Genomic DNA, 15,334 nt, shown 5'->3' with positions numbered 1-15,334 from the left:
TTTCCAAGTTAAAGGCCAAGCTGTGGACTGAGGCCACCTTGGTAGCACGTACCATTCCTCACTTTCAGCTTACCGTCCTCAGCGTCCCAACGTGCATCCTAGGAAAGCTCCAAGGACCAAGCTGCCACAGCGTCGTGCTCTGGCTCAGACTGCAGTTCTGTGTGGCAGCTTCGGGGCTGGCCGCCAGTCCGTTTCCCTCCTCTCACTCGCCTATCCCACTGAAAGAAGAAAGGAAAGGAACCTCTGGGCATTCAAAAGTGTCCCAGCCTGGTTCAAAAGATGCAGCTTGTCTAGAAACTACAATTGGTGTCGTTTCAAAACAACTTCTTAATAGCTAGGGATGATTTTTATTTTTTGATTGGTAGTCTGCCTGAACTACTTCGATGTCTAAGGTAAAATTAACACATTGCTCCTTTTCACTTGCTTATGACCCTGGGCCCACCTGCTCTGGTATTGGTCACCCCCTATTTCTTTGTATTGACAGAAGTAGATGCCCAAGGACCCCAGCTCCCACTACCGAGTGCCAGTGTAGATCTCGGGTTGTAAACCAGGTGTCTGTTCTGAGCAGCTGCCTCGGGTGAGGGTCCGAAGGACACAGAGCCAGAGGACCACGGCATGGCAGTGGTTTCCAGCCCGTTACCAGCAGGTGCCCCTTCTTCTCTTGCAGCCCCTTCAATGACCGGCCGATGTGCAGGATCTGCCACGAGGGCAGCAGCCAAGAGGACTTGCTCTCTCCATGTGAATGTACAGGGACCCTGGGGACAATTCATCGGAGCTGCCTGGAGCACTGGCTGTCATCCTCAAACACCAGCTACTGTGAACTCTGCCACTTCAGGTTTGCAGTCGAGCGCAAACCCAGGCCGTTAGTGGAGGTCAGTAATTGGGGCACGTCTTGAAAACTTAACTCTAATGAGCAAATGATGTCTGCTTTTATGCCCAGATCACAAACCCTGTGCAGCTTCACTGAAGCACAGTAATAGCTCTGTGTGTGTGTGTGTGTGTGTGTGTGTGAGAGAGAGAGAGAGAGAGAGAGAGACAGACAGACAGACAGACAGACAGAGCCAGCACTAAGGAGCCAACAGTAGAAAGGTGACCTCCACAAGACGGAGACGAGAGAGTGGGAGAAATCAGTGTGAGAAGGGACGTTTAGAGACTTGATCTCCATTTCCCATTCCTGTGACGTGGAGCAAACCGATCCAACACTGTTCTCTTTGCACACCATCTGCTCACCTTGAAGCAACAGATAAATGGGCATTTGGGTTGCCTAGTCTGAGAAATCTTTGTGAAAAAAAATAGCAGCATTGTATAATGCATATAGACCTAGACTTCTGGGTTTGAATAGTTCTATGACCTTAGGTAAGTGACTTCGGCTATTGGAATTACTATGAGCGTTAAATGAGTTAATATTTATTATACACTTATAATACCAGATACATATTCAAGTGTTTGAATAAGAAAAGTCTCAGTCTCTCCTAGGAAATTACATGCAAGCTTTTTTCAGCTAATAACCTGAATCTCTTAAAGAGATTCTTAGGATTGGAATCTCTTTTCTTAAAGGTGATGCTGTCAACTCAGCCATTAAAATGTCAGGACATTCCTTTTCCTATTTTAGGGGCCATATGATGCTTCTTTAGACCCAGGGTCTGGTCTTGTATTAACTGGGGGAATTGGAAAACATTATTAGATTATTTTTGCCTTCTCTCCTACCCCCAACTTCTAGTCAATCAAAACTTGGATATCGGCAACAAGAAATATTCTAATACATTATGAAGCATAGCTAGTTGAAAGGGACCAACACATTGTGCCTATAATCCAGTCAGACTGATAACCTCCTCCTTATTTCAGCAGCTGACCCAGTGGAACTTTGACATTAAACTAGAGCTAGAAATCAAGAAGCCCTTCTTGGAGGCTATTTAAAATGGTGTATTAGCGCCCTGGCACTAAGACTCTATAGGGAGCTCTGCTTAAACATTCTTTTGGTTTTGACCTTGAAAATTTAATCAGGACCTGTAACTGGGGCCTGTTTTAACTATGACTTGCTTGCCAAATGGCACAAAATTTATTTGACTTGCCCCAATAAACACTATGCTTCTCTTTAAGATTCTGGATCAAGTGACCTCTTAATTTAGGCATCTTGCTCCTTGACATCCACTTCCAGAAATTCGTTTTTGTAGAGTGCTGTGAGGGATTTGGCCCAATGCCGCATTCATTGGGATTTGCATTTCAGAACTTCTCTGCAGAGGGGGAAATATAATTAAATAATAAACAAAGGAGGTGCAGACTTCCAAGCCCAGTGGCAAACGTTAAAAAGAAGCCTATTTCTCCTTTCCAGAAACTTTTTGGAACCTTCCCAAGTTGATATTGCAGCTTCGTCCAGGGAAGCCGACTTCCCAAAGTAAGGAAACCCTGCTTTGAATGGGCTGCATCCAGTGGTCTTTTTTTTACCGGTCTATCCCCAGTAAAGAAGACTTTTGCTTGGTAAAAACCCCAGTGTGTGTATGCATAATACAATAGATAACAAAGGAGGGGGTGTATGTGCGTGCGTGTCAGATAACACACATGTGTGAACCTTTTCAGTCTCAGAGAGGGACACGTACCCCAACACAGAGGTTTCTTCAGAGCTGCTGATGTCAGGCTATAGACAGACTCCAGCATCTTAGGCAACTGTCATTAAACAAGGAAACGAGGCAAATGACCTTGAGAATGTGTGAGGTGCTCTGCAAGATTTAGGGCCTCGCCTACAAAAACTTCACCCAAACGGTCACTGGTGGTGAAATTTTCATTGCACCAATGGAATGTGACATTTTTCAGAGTTAATGATGATTGAACAAGTTGAAAGTGAAAGGCAGACCTTCTCAAGCCGGGGAGGCTGGCCATTTGATCATCCCATGGCGAAATGAACTTGCTGTTTGACCACAAGCAATAAAAAGAAGTTGTCTTTGGTTTCTCAGCTGGAGGACAAATGAGAACCAGGTGCAGGCAGATTTTTAAACAAATGACATTACTAATTGACTTTTATCCTCTTACCAAAGGGCGGGTTTATTCACAGTGAGCATTGCTTCCCAATATGTTTACCTCTAGATGAACACGAATCTTTTTAGTAAATCAGCAAAACCTGCCTATTTGGGTTAAGCATTAGGAGTATTGTTACTTTATTTCTCATTTTCACTCTTTTGATTGCTTTCATCATTACTTTATTTACCAGTTGGATCTGCCTTCTCATTAAAGCAAGAAAATTCCATAACATTTCATTTCAAAATCAATGGGATAATAACAACTCCATTGCTAGAGGAAGTGGTTGAAAAAGTCATTTATAAATTTTATTTGTCAGTATCCAAACATTACATCAGTCGGAATTGTTGTAACACCTCAGACTCCCATTCTTTAGTAAACTCTCAGTCCTCCATTCACCGTAAGCCTTCGTCTTCCTCAGTATTCCTGTTGGGAAGACACTTCCCCTTCCATCTTTTCCTACACTCTCTGCAGCCAGCAGTTGGATGTTCATTTTTAACATATCAGGAACCCAGAGCCATCTTCTACACAGGCTGCTACATAAAGTCTTTCCTCCCTTTCCCTGCAAAAGGGTGAGTTTCTACTCAAAATGGCCAAATCAATAGGCTGGTTACTATTAGCATCTCCAAATAGGGCATCACCTCTCCACTTACCACTGACCATCTGGGTGGCGTGGCTGTTTCTCTGAGCTGCAGTGTGGAGGGTGAGCTACAGGCTCTCTGTGATCTCTTTGGCCTCTATAAGGCTCAAATTCTTGGGCAAAAAAATACATTCTACACTTAAAATAAGTACATTGTATGGTAAGTAAATTATACTTCAGTAAGTTGCTTGTGTATGTCTACTTACTTACCCACCTACATGGCGGAACTAAATCTGTTAGTCTTTTAAGTTCATTGCCAGTTTTATACCCTAAATATTTTCTTGGTGCTAAGTAAGCAAGTATAACAAGAGTTAGTTTCAACCCAAGAGAGCTGCACTGCGATCATCCGGTTTATTCAATTATGGATGAATTTCCTCCACTGTCCAGCTAAGGTAAATCTCCTAAGATCTGTGCCTACTTGGGCAAAGCTTGAAAGGAAAGCATTCGAACCGTCCATAGCAAAAAGGAAGAGCAGATGTAACCCACATACATATCATAGCTACACAGCCAGCACTTCTCTCATGAAAGCTACATATTTTTTGTTGATGACGGAAAATGTACCCAGTGGCGATTTGTCAGATGAATTAGCTCCAAAATATTGACCTGGTATTGGCAGAAAATAGACATCCACTAACCATAAAAGGATTCACGGAATGACCAGCCTGGGTAGTTTTATGGTCTCCTCCCTGCTCATTTTCAGTTTTCCTCATTTCTATCTGTAAGTTGAACTCTAATACCATTCTTTTATAAGGGTGAAATACAGCAAACCAGTAAAAATATCACAGTTTGTTCCCAAAAATGTGCGCCTTGACTTCAGCCTGTTGCCATGATTGCATATCGGATTGAGCAGTTTGCCAAGGAAGCCCAGGTGCTGTGTGCAAATAGCGTGCTTGCAACATCAGCTTCTAGTGATGGGAATATCTGCCAGTGGGCTTTCCTAAGACGTGTATCAGTAACACCCACCCTTGCCCGGGAAACTCATGAAGTAATAGGTCAGCTCAACCATGTCGTGATTAAAGTGAAACAGCCAGGAAATGGTGGAAACCTGCAGGAAAGGCTTCCTAGGATCTGATCTTCCTCCAATCAGGGAGACATGGTGATGTTTCACAGAAGGAGTGATTAGGTTTCCATATTCCTATTTCCTTTACCCAACCCCAGCTGACTGATAAGAATTGTATGAACAATTTAAAAGCCGTTCCCTGTGAGTCAGAGGTTGAGCTAAATTGAAACAGACTGTTTTCACACATATCAGTTACTCAGAATAATAGGATATAAAGGGAGCTGAGGATTAAGGATTTTTTTTTCAAACTTTTTATTTATAATTTTTTTTTTAAGTCACTGGAGGAAAATGGTTTTAAAGTGTGCCCTGGATTCACTATCATCTCCAGCTGTACAACAGGGAGCAGAGTTGAACTGCTGTGAGGAAATGCCTTTGGCCAAGGAAATGCCTTGGCCCTTCACTATTTAATAGATTTGAGACTTCACTGAAACCCTCCTACTGTGTTTCTATCAGACTTAGGTGAGGACGTTGCTCACTTCGTTGTAGTGGGTTTGATTTGGTTTTGATTTCCTTTTAATATTTTAATATTAAATAAGGAAATATTAAAATATTTCCTTTTAATATTTATTTTATTTTATTTTTGGCTGCGTCAGGTCTTAGTCGCGGCACGCGGGATCTTCATTGCGGCGTGTGGGATCTTTCCTTGAGGCACACGGGCTTCTCTCTAGTTGTAGCGCACGGTTTTCTCTCTAGTTGTGACGTGGGTTTTCTCTTTCCTTGTGGCGCACGGGCTCCAGAGCGCATGGGCTCTGTAGTTTGCAGCACTCAGGCTCTCTAGTTGAGGTGTGCGGGCTTAGTTGCCCCACGGCATGTGGGATCTTAGCTCCCCGACTAGGGATTGAACCCACGTCCCCTGCCTTGGAAGGCAGATTCTATACCACTGGACCACAAGGGAAGTCCCTGGTTTTGATTTTTAATGTATTATTGGAAGTAAAAACGTGAGCTTTGTGTTTCAGAGTATTCATTTTCATCAGCAAACCCTTGTAGCATTGGGATAATTAGGGAATGACACCAGAGGGGGTGTAAACTGATTGAGAAAGCTTCCCAGGCATGAGGACCACCTACTTCCTCGAAGGAAGGGAGGCAAGCTCCCCTCTTCATTCCAACCTGCGAGCGAAGGGCAGGCCGGTGAGAAAGGTGGCTGGACCATATTCACAGCATGTGATAGGCAATCACGAAGCCTCTGTTCGTTGAATAAACGGATGAATGGAGAACCTTCCCTCCCCCAGTTGCAAATCCTGTATTGTACTTGGGGCCTGTGGTTGTAAATCAAAGAAAATGACCCTTTGCCCTTACAGTTCAGGACAGACACAGTTGGACAAGGGCTTATATGACACAAACTAGCACCACTGCTTTGAGCCACACAACAGATGTGATGATTCTCACAAATCCTGGCTCCCGTTCGGTCATCAGTCCTCCATGAGGTTTTCAAGAATGGCAGGTGGCAGGAGCCCTGTACCACTGGTAGCCAGTGGGGAGAAAACGTGTGCTTCAGGGCTGGGCAGGGAGACACTTGCCCGAGTCAGAGGAGGGTTTTGGGGGATGGGGAGGACCAGGCCGTTTGGAAGGATTCAGGCCCAGCTGGCGTTTGTCAAGCTTTTCTGAATCCAAACTCTGGGCAAGCAAAGGCTTCACCATAGTATTGGGGGGAAACGATCGTCTTACCCATTTGGTAGATGAAGACACAGGTTTCCGGTGGTTATGTGAGGTCAAGATCCCAGTGAGGAGGAAGGAAGGTCTCACGAGCTGCACTCAGGCCTCGCTCTCTCCTCCTGTGTTCTGGAGGGGCAAATGGAAGAGAAGCACCGTGGCAGCATTTGCGCAGTGGGATGGGGGAGGGATTTACCTGAACCCACCAGGAGTTCCCACTTCCCACCTTCCCGTGCACTGAGCACAGGTCCTCAGCTCTCCTGGGGCTGATCAGGCCCCTCCTCTATGGCTCCATCTCCCAGAGGCAGCACTTCCACCCGCTCCAGGCCAGGCTAAGGCCTCCCAAAGCAGAGTCAGGACTCATAGCATGAAGGACAAAGGAAAGATAATGTACCAGAAAGGGGAGCGTGTGGAGGGACTTTGTGTCTGTTTTCCGGACAACACGGCAAAGACCCACTGAGTGACATCTGTGCCAGTGACTTTTCCTAGCAGGGCTTAACATCCTGGCCGTGGCTACTGTTCTAGAACCATGAGACAGCCAGCTGGCTGCCCACCACCTCAGTGAGAACCTGAACAAGTCATTTCTCCTCTTAATGCATCAGCTTCCTCACCAGTGAAACAGAGCAGAACTAGCCAACTGGCGACCTCATTCACGCACACAGGTGTGCTTTATTGAATTAACACTTTTTAGTGTGAATGCCTTCAGGTGAGACATGCATGCACTTTCCAGTTCCCCCAGGCCTTGCCTTTTGCTTACACCCACCCAGCCCTCTTCACCCTCTTGCATTACGTGCCCACTATTTACATTTGAGATTCCAGAATTGGGTGATGTCTTTCAAAGAGTTTAAAAGAGTTCGCTAATGCTATGTGATTTCTTTCTACCAACATCTTTCTTCCAGGGTAACACAGACTGAACTTAATGATCTCCCTTCTATTGTCTGCACATTATTAGTGGCTGGTTCAACATCACACAATAAATGAACCACTAAGAGACAGGGTACTAGCACCAACAGTGGTGAGAAGTACGTTGCACCACAGCATCCCTTAGTGTTGGCCAAGCACTTCCTTGACCTCTGATAAGGCCACCAGCCTCCCCATCCTTTGTCCAGCAGCTGAGATGACCTGCCTGATGACCGAAGTCCAGCGATGCTTGATCCTGCAGTTGTTCAGTCTTGGATTTCTCTCTTGGTTCTGGTGATTAATTTGGCAGTTGCTTCGTTACTTAAAGCTTAGTTACAAAGAAGCTGTTTTAAGGTACCTATTAAATTCGCAGCTTGCTTCATTAAAAATCACTTCATTAAAAAAGTAAGCCAACTGAAGTGTTCACACGGCCATGCCAGATGAAAGGGAGCTAACTGACTGGTGCCTGGGTTTTCAGCCCATCCACTGCTGGGAAAGGACTAATTTGGGGGGGAAATCCTGTTCCATGCACTAAAAGAATTACATGACCAATTCTAGTATTTTAGATTGTATTGATACTTACAGTAAGCTTGGGTTGAAATACAAATTAGAATTCACATTTTCAAGAGGACCTTTCTTGGTCCTAGTAGCTGCCCTCAACCCCTCCCCACCTGAGGGTTTCCTGCAGCAAGGCGCAAAGATGCGAAACACCAAGAATTGTTTCACACAACTTTTTAATTTTAATTATTCTGTGCTTTAACACATACAAAGGAGGGCAAAGAACAATATATAAACAGGTTTGTATCTACCACCTAGAATTAACGAATGTCACCATTTTGTGAGTGACATACCTTTCAAAGAACAGCTTCTTGAGGGGGCAGGGAGAAAATGTCTGGAGTCGTCACTAATTCATCCTCAGGGAGTCTCAAAGACAGGAGAAAATTCAGCCAGTTTCCCTGAAGCACATCTGGGCCGAGAACAAGAAGTAAACAGAATGAGAGAGATAATCCTGAAAGATTCCAGCCCCTTTGAGCTACCTCCAAATGTAAGAACAAATAATACAGGTAGTGCTGGCCACCAAGGGGTCCATTTCGTGGAAAGGTAGACAATTTGAAGTTACTATATGGGAGTTCGGGGGGCAGCAGGTGGAGGGGAAAGTGTCCCTGGGCAGCTGGCGGGAGAGCTTTGTAAAGGCGGGTGTGATCCAGGAGCAGTGAAATGTCACTGAATGAATACATCCAGTAATCATCTCTCTCCTAAGTCCTGCCGAAATAACAAGGCACAATTAGCTCACAGGAGCTGCCCTGTGCAGGTAGAAGGCACCAGGTTGAACTGAAGTGAGACATAAATTGCATAAGCCCTGGTGCAGACTTCAGGTGCAGAGTTACCAAATATGCATGAAACTCCCCGCTGAGGGCTTCTGCCTGCCCTGCTCTTGCCTTTTCAGTTGTAAGTGCCAACACCTGACACTTTTAAATCCAGAGAAAGAATACACATTTTTAAACACATAATGGTGTGAAATATTGTGAGCAGTACATGATTATGGTTAAATGCTGCCTAATGGGCAATTATATTCGAATGAGCCAAGTGGAGAAGTATCCTCAGTTAAGCATTGGGAGCTCAGTGGTCATTTATTCACTGGATAACACCCTGCTTTGCCCATTTATGCTAAGATCTTCGTTTTCTAGCACAGGCACAGATCTTGACATGACACTCCAATCCTGGGGCATTCATTCATTTCGCTGTGACTCCATCTATTTTTATCCTTAAGATGCTCACACTCCAGAGTTTTCTCTTCTTTAATTATTTAACCATTTCCTAGGCAGAGGGGAAATGTTATATGCTATACACTTTATATAGTCATCTTATTTCAATGTCTCGGGTATCCCTAGAATGGATATTATCCCGTTTGGTAGATAAGGAAGCTGGGATTCTGAAATGTCACCCTTCAGAGATCGTAAAGACTTTCAGCCACAGGGCTAGTAAGCAGAGAAGGCAGAAGAAGAATGCAGGTTCCTCTGGCTCCAGCGTCCATGCACTTGCCACCATACCTGGCTTCTTCCTTCCTGGCTCAAGACTACTTTCTTTCACTTGCTTATTGACACACACAGGTGCGAGCACACACGGAAGCGAGGACAGCCAGCCTTTCTAAGGGACTAAATGTCCCTTAAAAGGGGGAGAATGCAAAAAGTGATGATTAAAGCCCTGATTTCCTCTTGACCTTGGCTTCGTCCGTGAAATCCAGAGCTGTTAGCGGGGAGGGAAGGATGAACAGGCAGAGCAGAGAGAATTTTTAGGGCAGTGTACACCACTGCAATGGTGGCTACCTGTCGTTATACATGTGTCCAAACCCACAGAATGTACACCGGGAGTGAACCCTAATATAAACTGTGGACTTGGAGTGATGATGACGTGTCAATCTAGGTCCATCGACTGTAGCAAATGTACCAGTCTTGAGGGGAGGATGTTGATGATGGGGGAGGTTGTACATGTGGGGAGGCACTGGGTGTATTGGGCCTCTCTGTACTTTCCACTCAATTTTGCTGTGAATCTAAAACTACTTCTAAGAAGTGAAGTGCATTAAAACAACACAACCACAACGAGCTGTGCCAGACTCCTGTGTGCTGGGACAGTGGAATGGCAGTTCTCTGTGCTCCTGATACCCTGGTCTCAGGGAAACAAAGCTCTTAGGTACACCACCCTATTAGAAGCCAGAAAACTCATTCTTCATTTCCAAGGGACTTTACACACCCTGACTTTTTCCCTTTCCATCTAGTTACTCTTTCTCTGCACTTGCATCTTCCGTGAGTCATTATGTCACCCATTTCTTCTGAGATCTCTCCTAAGGGAGAGATGTTATTAGAAAGCCTGGTGAACTCAAAATGTTTGAGCCTTTTCCCTCCTTTCAGGAACAGGTGTGAAGGTTAACCACTCATAATATGGTTGTACACACACGCGAGGTAAATTTCTTTAAAGACTGTCATCTACATAACTCGGATAGGTGACACTGGTCTTGCAGCTCATGAAGGAGAACCCTGGTTTTTCTCTTGAATTATGTATGTAATTGCCTCGGTTCTTCGCTTCCCTTTCTTGACAGGTGCCGCAGATTTGGGGAAAGATAAGAAAGACCCTGTCAGGTCTTGTCGCTTTGCTTTCCTCCTCCATATTGTTCACTAAACTTACATTCCTGTGCGGTGCCTCACGGCTGCCTGACTTCAGGCAGGGAGACAGGGACAGGGACCCCGTGAGATTGTCTGGGATAAAACTGTTTCTTTGCCATCCATTATTACAGAGCTAGAGGGATAGGTTTATGCTGTGATGGATACATGAGAGCAAAGTTATGTTTGTGTGTGTCTAACATGAAAGAGAAAAAAAGTCTTTTGAAGCTTTTAGTTTAGAATACTGAAAAGCAGGCTTAATTCTTCGGTGTGCCACCTATTAAAATGTGTAAAACATCTGTTTGTGAAGACTGAGGTCAGATTAAAAGAAGAAAATGAAATATTTTCTACTCATTATTTTATCATCACTTCACCTCCAGCGACCCTATTAGAGACAGAAAGTTGGCATAAATGGTGAAGTTCAAAATCTTTTAGGGCTCTGAGGGAAAATGGCTAGTGTAGTATACGTGAAATGCTGCTGGCAGGTAGGAATAGCAGGAAAGTTGTAAAATAGAGTTTATAGGCATTAAGGACATATCTGTGCAGAGTCAATAAAAGCAGAAATCAGCAGATGAAGAGAAAACATTCACCATCCTAGAAAATTATGCAGCCCCTCCCAACACTTTGCTTACTTCCAAAGGCTAGATCTTTGCATTAAAGCTGGCCGATGATGGGAGACAAGGCCTGAGAGATGAAAGTAAGAAAAGGGCTCTAATATTTTGCTAAACACTGGCTCATCTGCTTAAAAGCTATGAGTTTAATGTTGAAACCCAGAAGTCATTCGTTCATCAAAATATACACATTTTCGACTGCTTGTAAGATGTACCTGACAGATGCATATGTCTGAAGAATGACCCTGTTGGATGAAGATACGGCAAGGCGGAAAGAAATATCTACAAAACAGGGTTCATGCGGGGGGGGAGGGGTCTGTAGGGAAATCTACAAGACACTTCAAGTCACTTTTACCAAGGCTATTTTTCGGTCTCAGATTTTTTAAAACACGTTTATTCAGATACAATTCATTTACCACATAGTTCACGGATTTGAAGCATACAATTCAGTGACATTCAGTGTTTTCACAGAGTTCAGTAACCATCACCACAGTCAATTTTTTTAATAAAAAATTTTTTTTAATTTGTCTACAGAAATTTCACTCCTAGGTATATACTTACAGAAATGCATACCTGTGTTCACCATGAAACATGTACAGCAATGTTCAGAGCAACACTACCTATACTTGCCAAAAACTGTATAAAATCCACGTGTCCATCTCTAGCAGACAGGGCTGGAACCAGAGTGAGGTAAGTGAAGCCCTCACCTCAGGAGCAAAATTTAAATGGTGCCCAAAAATCTAATACTCAAGATAAATAATATTTTAATGTGATGGATTTTTTCAATCAAAAGTAATGCAAAAACTCCATGATGAACAAAATATCAAATTTTTAAATAAAAGCAGGATCAGTATTACTGATTTTTCCTCAGACTTCAGGATGGCTTGGCACAGAAATGACAGTAGAATGGACAAATAAATTATGCTATACGCAATGAGAATAAATGAACTACAACTACAACAATAGCATAGATGAATCTCACAGATATAATGTTAAGCAAAACAAGCCAGACACTAAAGTGTATGTACTGGTGACTCAAAAATAGGCAAAGTTCTTGTTCAAAAGTAGGTGAAACTAATCTAGGATATTAAAAATCAGGATAGTGATTTCCCTTGGAAGGGGGCATGGGAGGGGAAGGAGGGTTCTGTAACTCTAGGAATATTCTATTTCTTGATCTGTATGTTCCATGGGTTTTAAACTTTGGGAGAATCCATCAACCAGCTTATTTATGATTTGTGTACTTTTTATATGTGCTAAAAAAAATTTAGGAGTTGTCTTACTCTAGACCTAGAGATTATCATACTAAGTAAAGTAAATCAAAGACAAATATCATATATCACTTATATGTGAAGTCTTAAAAAATGATACAGATGAACTTATTTACAAAACAGAAGCAGACTCACAGACATAGAAAAGAAACTTAGGGTTACCAAAAGGTAAACAGGGGGAGAGATAAATTAGGAGTTTGAGATTAATTTATACACACTATATTTGGGATTAACAGATACATACTATTACAGATAAAATAGATAAACAACGAGGACCGCCTGTGTAGCACAGGGAACTGTATTCAATATCTTGTAATAACTGATAATGGAAAAGAATCTGAAAAAGAATATAGATATACATATATGTGTATATGTATCTCTCTCTATACACACTCATATATATGTATAACTGAATCACTTTGCTGTACACCTGAAACATTGTAAATCAGCTACAGTCCAATTTTTTTTTTTTTTTTTTTTTTAATGGCTGCATTGGGTCTTCGCCAATGCGCGGGCCCTCTCTAGTTGCGGCGAGCGGGAGCCACTCCTCGCCGCGGTGCGCGGGCCTCTCGCCGCGGTGCGCGGGCCTCTCACCGCGGTGGCCTCTCCCGCTGCGGAGCACGGGCTCCAGGCACGCGGCCCCAGCAGCCCTGGCCTGCGGGCTCCAAAGCGCAGGCCCAGCAGCTGCGGCGCACAGGCCTAGCTGCTCCACGGCACGTGGGATCCTCCCGGACCAGGGTTTGAACCCGCGGCCCCTGCCTTGGCAGGAGGCTTCTTAACCACTGTGCCACCAGGGAAGTGTCTATAATTCAATTTTTTAAATGTGTGGGAAAACGAAAAGTATTACAAAAATAAAAAATAAAATTGAAAAAAGAATTCCCCTACTTAGGAGTGACAATATATACAAGCGACTTCAAGATGAGATGAGCCCCTGGAGGAGGAGACCACAGTCAATTTTAGAACATTTTCATCACCCTAAAAAGAAACCTCACACACTTCGGCCTTCACTCTCCAGTCCTCACATCCCCGCCCCCGCCCCCTCCCCCCAGCCCAATGCAACCAAGAATCTATTCTATATCTCTATGATTTGCCTATTCTGGACATTTCCTATAAATGGAACCCTGCAGCGTGTGGTCCTTTGTGACTCGTTTCCTTCACGTAGCATAAGGCTTGCAAGGTTCAGTGTCAGATTTTATAGAAAGCGTATCTTAGCCTTCCTTGCTATCATTTTTATTTGACTCCTTCTCAACATCCTATTTACCTTAATATACTACCATTTACTGAGTCCTTACCCTGAGCCACTGTTCTAGGCACTTTCGTGTTCTACTGTTTGTATGTACAACCTTCTCCATTTTAGAAAGGAGAAAACTAGCACAGAGTAAACAGGGTTTACTTCCCTTTTAAAGTTTTGTCTTTTCCCATCACAATTTATGTGATGAAACCCTGTTCGCTTTTTTTGACTCTTTTATTGTGTGGAAATCATCTGTGCATTGATTTTTTTATGTGGTCTGAAGTTTAGCCATCTTTGTCCAGTAAAAGTCCTTTTTTCCTTTAAGCCCTTTAATTTGGCTGCTTTCATGATTCTGCTGCCCTACAACTGCACAATTAATTTTTTAAATATTATAGTTTGTGCCCTAGGTTGATTTTTTTCTTAAACCAGGGTCTAAGGAGAGATTATGGATTCTCAGAAGGCATTCAAATCCTACTGCCCATGTTCCCATATTCATCAAAGCTCAGAGAGTTGGATTAGACCAAAGAGTGTCTTAAGACAGTTTAGGAAGATACCCTGGAACAGTGCTTCTTCTCCGCAAATACGTTTGAGAATCAGATCAAAGCTTGAACTCTCTCCCCTGAAATGCACAGACACCCAGTGTTCAAATAAAGTCACAAAGGCTTTCTGAAGCCCTATGCCCAGGGTCAAAGACCCCTGACCTAGTAGGATAGTTATATAAGCTGCAAGGGAATATGTAGATTTTCCAAAAGTGTCTCTTGCACCCTTAAAATGTGCTAAGCGTGAAAAGTAAGGGAAACTTATCAACCCTTCACTGTAAATTCCTTCTTCTGTGAGGAGGCCACATTATAACTCTGGGGTGCCACAACAGCGGATATGATTTGCTAGTCTTGATGGGAGGGCTGCTGGTTCAGTTCTGCAAATATACGGGACTGGGCTAGTTATTAACTTGGGTTCTTCCATGGTTGGCTTGGTTCTGCCATGAGGGCACATGTCTCAGGATCGCTCATGCTAAAAATGCATGTGTGTCTCCCGATTGGAGTTGAGCTTTCCCACAGGCAGCAGCAGCTGTGTTCATCCAGCCGGTCTCCGGCTTGCCCGTCTGTAAATGCGAGTCCCTGACGTCATGACCCCTGTCAGGGAGCCGTTGCCTCTACCCATTAAGAATGTCTTCCCTGAAGGCAGCTCTGGGAGATTTGTAGCAAAATGGTCTACAAACATTGAACATAATCAAAAGAAGTAATGCCAGCAAAATGGAAACCATCACCCTCCCCTCACGTGACACCGCAGCGTATTTCTACCTGGTGGTCTGATATTCCGGGCCCCATACCTAATGGAGGGTATCTGAAGAGTCCAGGGGAGTGGCTGGGGGAGCCTGGACAGAGAGGAGGAGACTCTTTCACCTGGATGTGAGGAGGCTAAGGAAGGGCATGTCTGAAATCTTACAAATCATGAACAACTTAGATAACGTGAGCATGACGTTCATAGCACAATCCAAATTACATGAATGCCGGTGGGCTCCCCTTGAAATCTGAGGGCAGGAGTGTCCAACAAAAATAAAGAGGTTCCGGCAAATACTGCAACTCATGAACTTAAGACATTGCCTTCGGTGGAGCCTTGAGAGATTCCAGATCCATTCGTTGCTAAGATGTGTCTAACGTCAGCAAGGTCAGACAGGCCCTAAATATTTGGGGAACTTTTTGGCAGCAAAACATTGGACTGTAAGCACTGTGAACGTAAAAGTTCCTCTGTTCTCACAGTTGTCCATCTAGCAGAAAGTTCCTCTTTTCACAGTATTCCCATC

The 15,334-nt window shown here is 43.8% G+C and overlaps 1 protein-coding gene across 2 annotated transcripts in view; it reads left to right on the top strand.

Annotated features, from left to right (window-relative positions):
- The window catches only part of MARCHF3 (membrane associated ring-CH-type finger 3), a 148,952-nt gene that overhangs the window by 113,764 nt on the left and 19,854 nt on the right, over nt 1-15,334 (top strand). For both annotated transcript variants that reach the window (XM_060143500.1, XM_060143501.1), the window contains one exon: nt 668-872. In XM_060143500.1, the coding sequence (XP_059999483.1) occupies nt 668-872 (205 nt within the window). The remainder of the gene's footprint in view (nt 1-667; nt 873-15,334) is intronic.

The sequence above is a fragment of the Lagenorhynchus albirostris genome, chromosome 3, assembly GCF_949774975.1.
Source record: "Lagenorhynchus albirostris chromosome 3, mLagAlb1.1, whole genome shotgun sequence".
NCBI classification, from domain to species: Eukaryota; Metazoa; Chordata; class Mammalia; order Artiodactyla; family Delphinidae; genus Lagenorhynchus; species Lagenorhynchus albirostris.
This window is presented reverse-complemented; position numbering and strand designations above follow the sequence as displayed.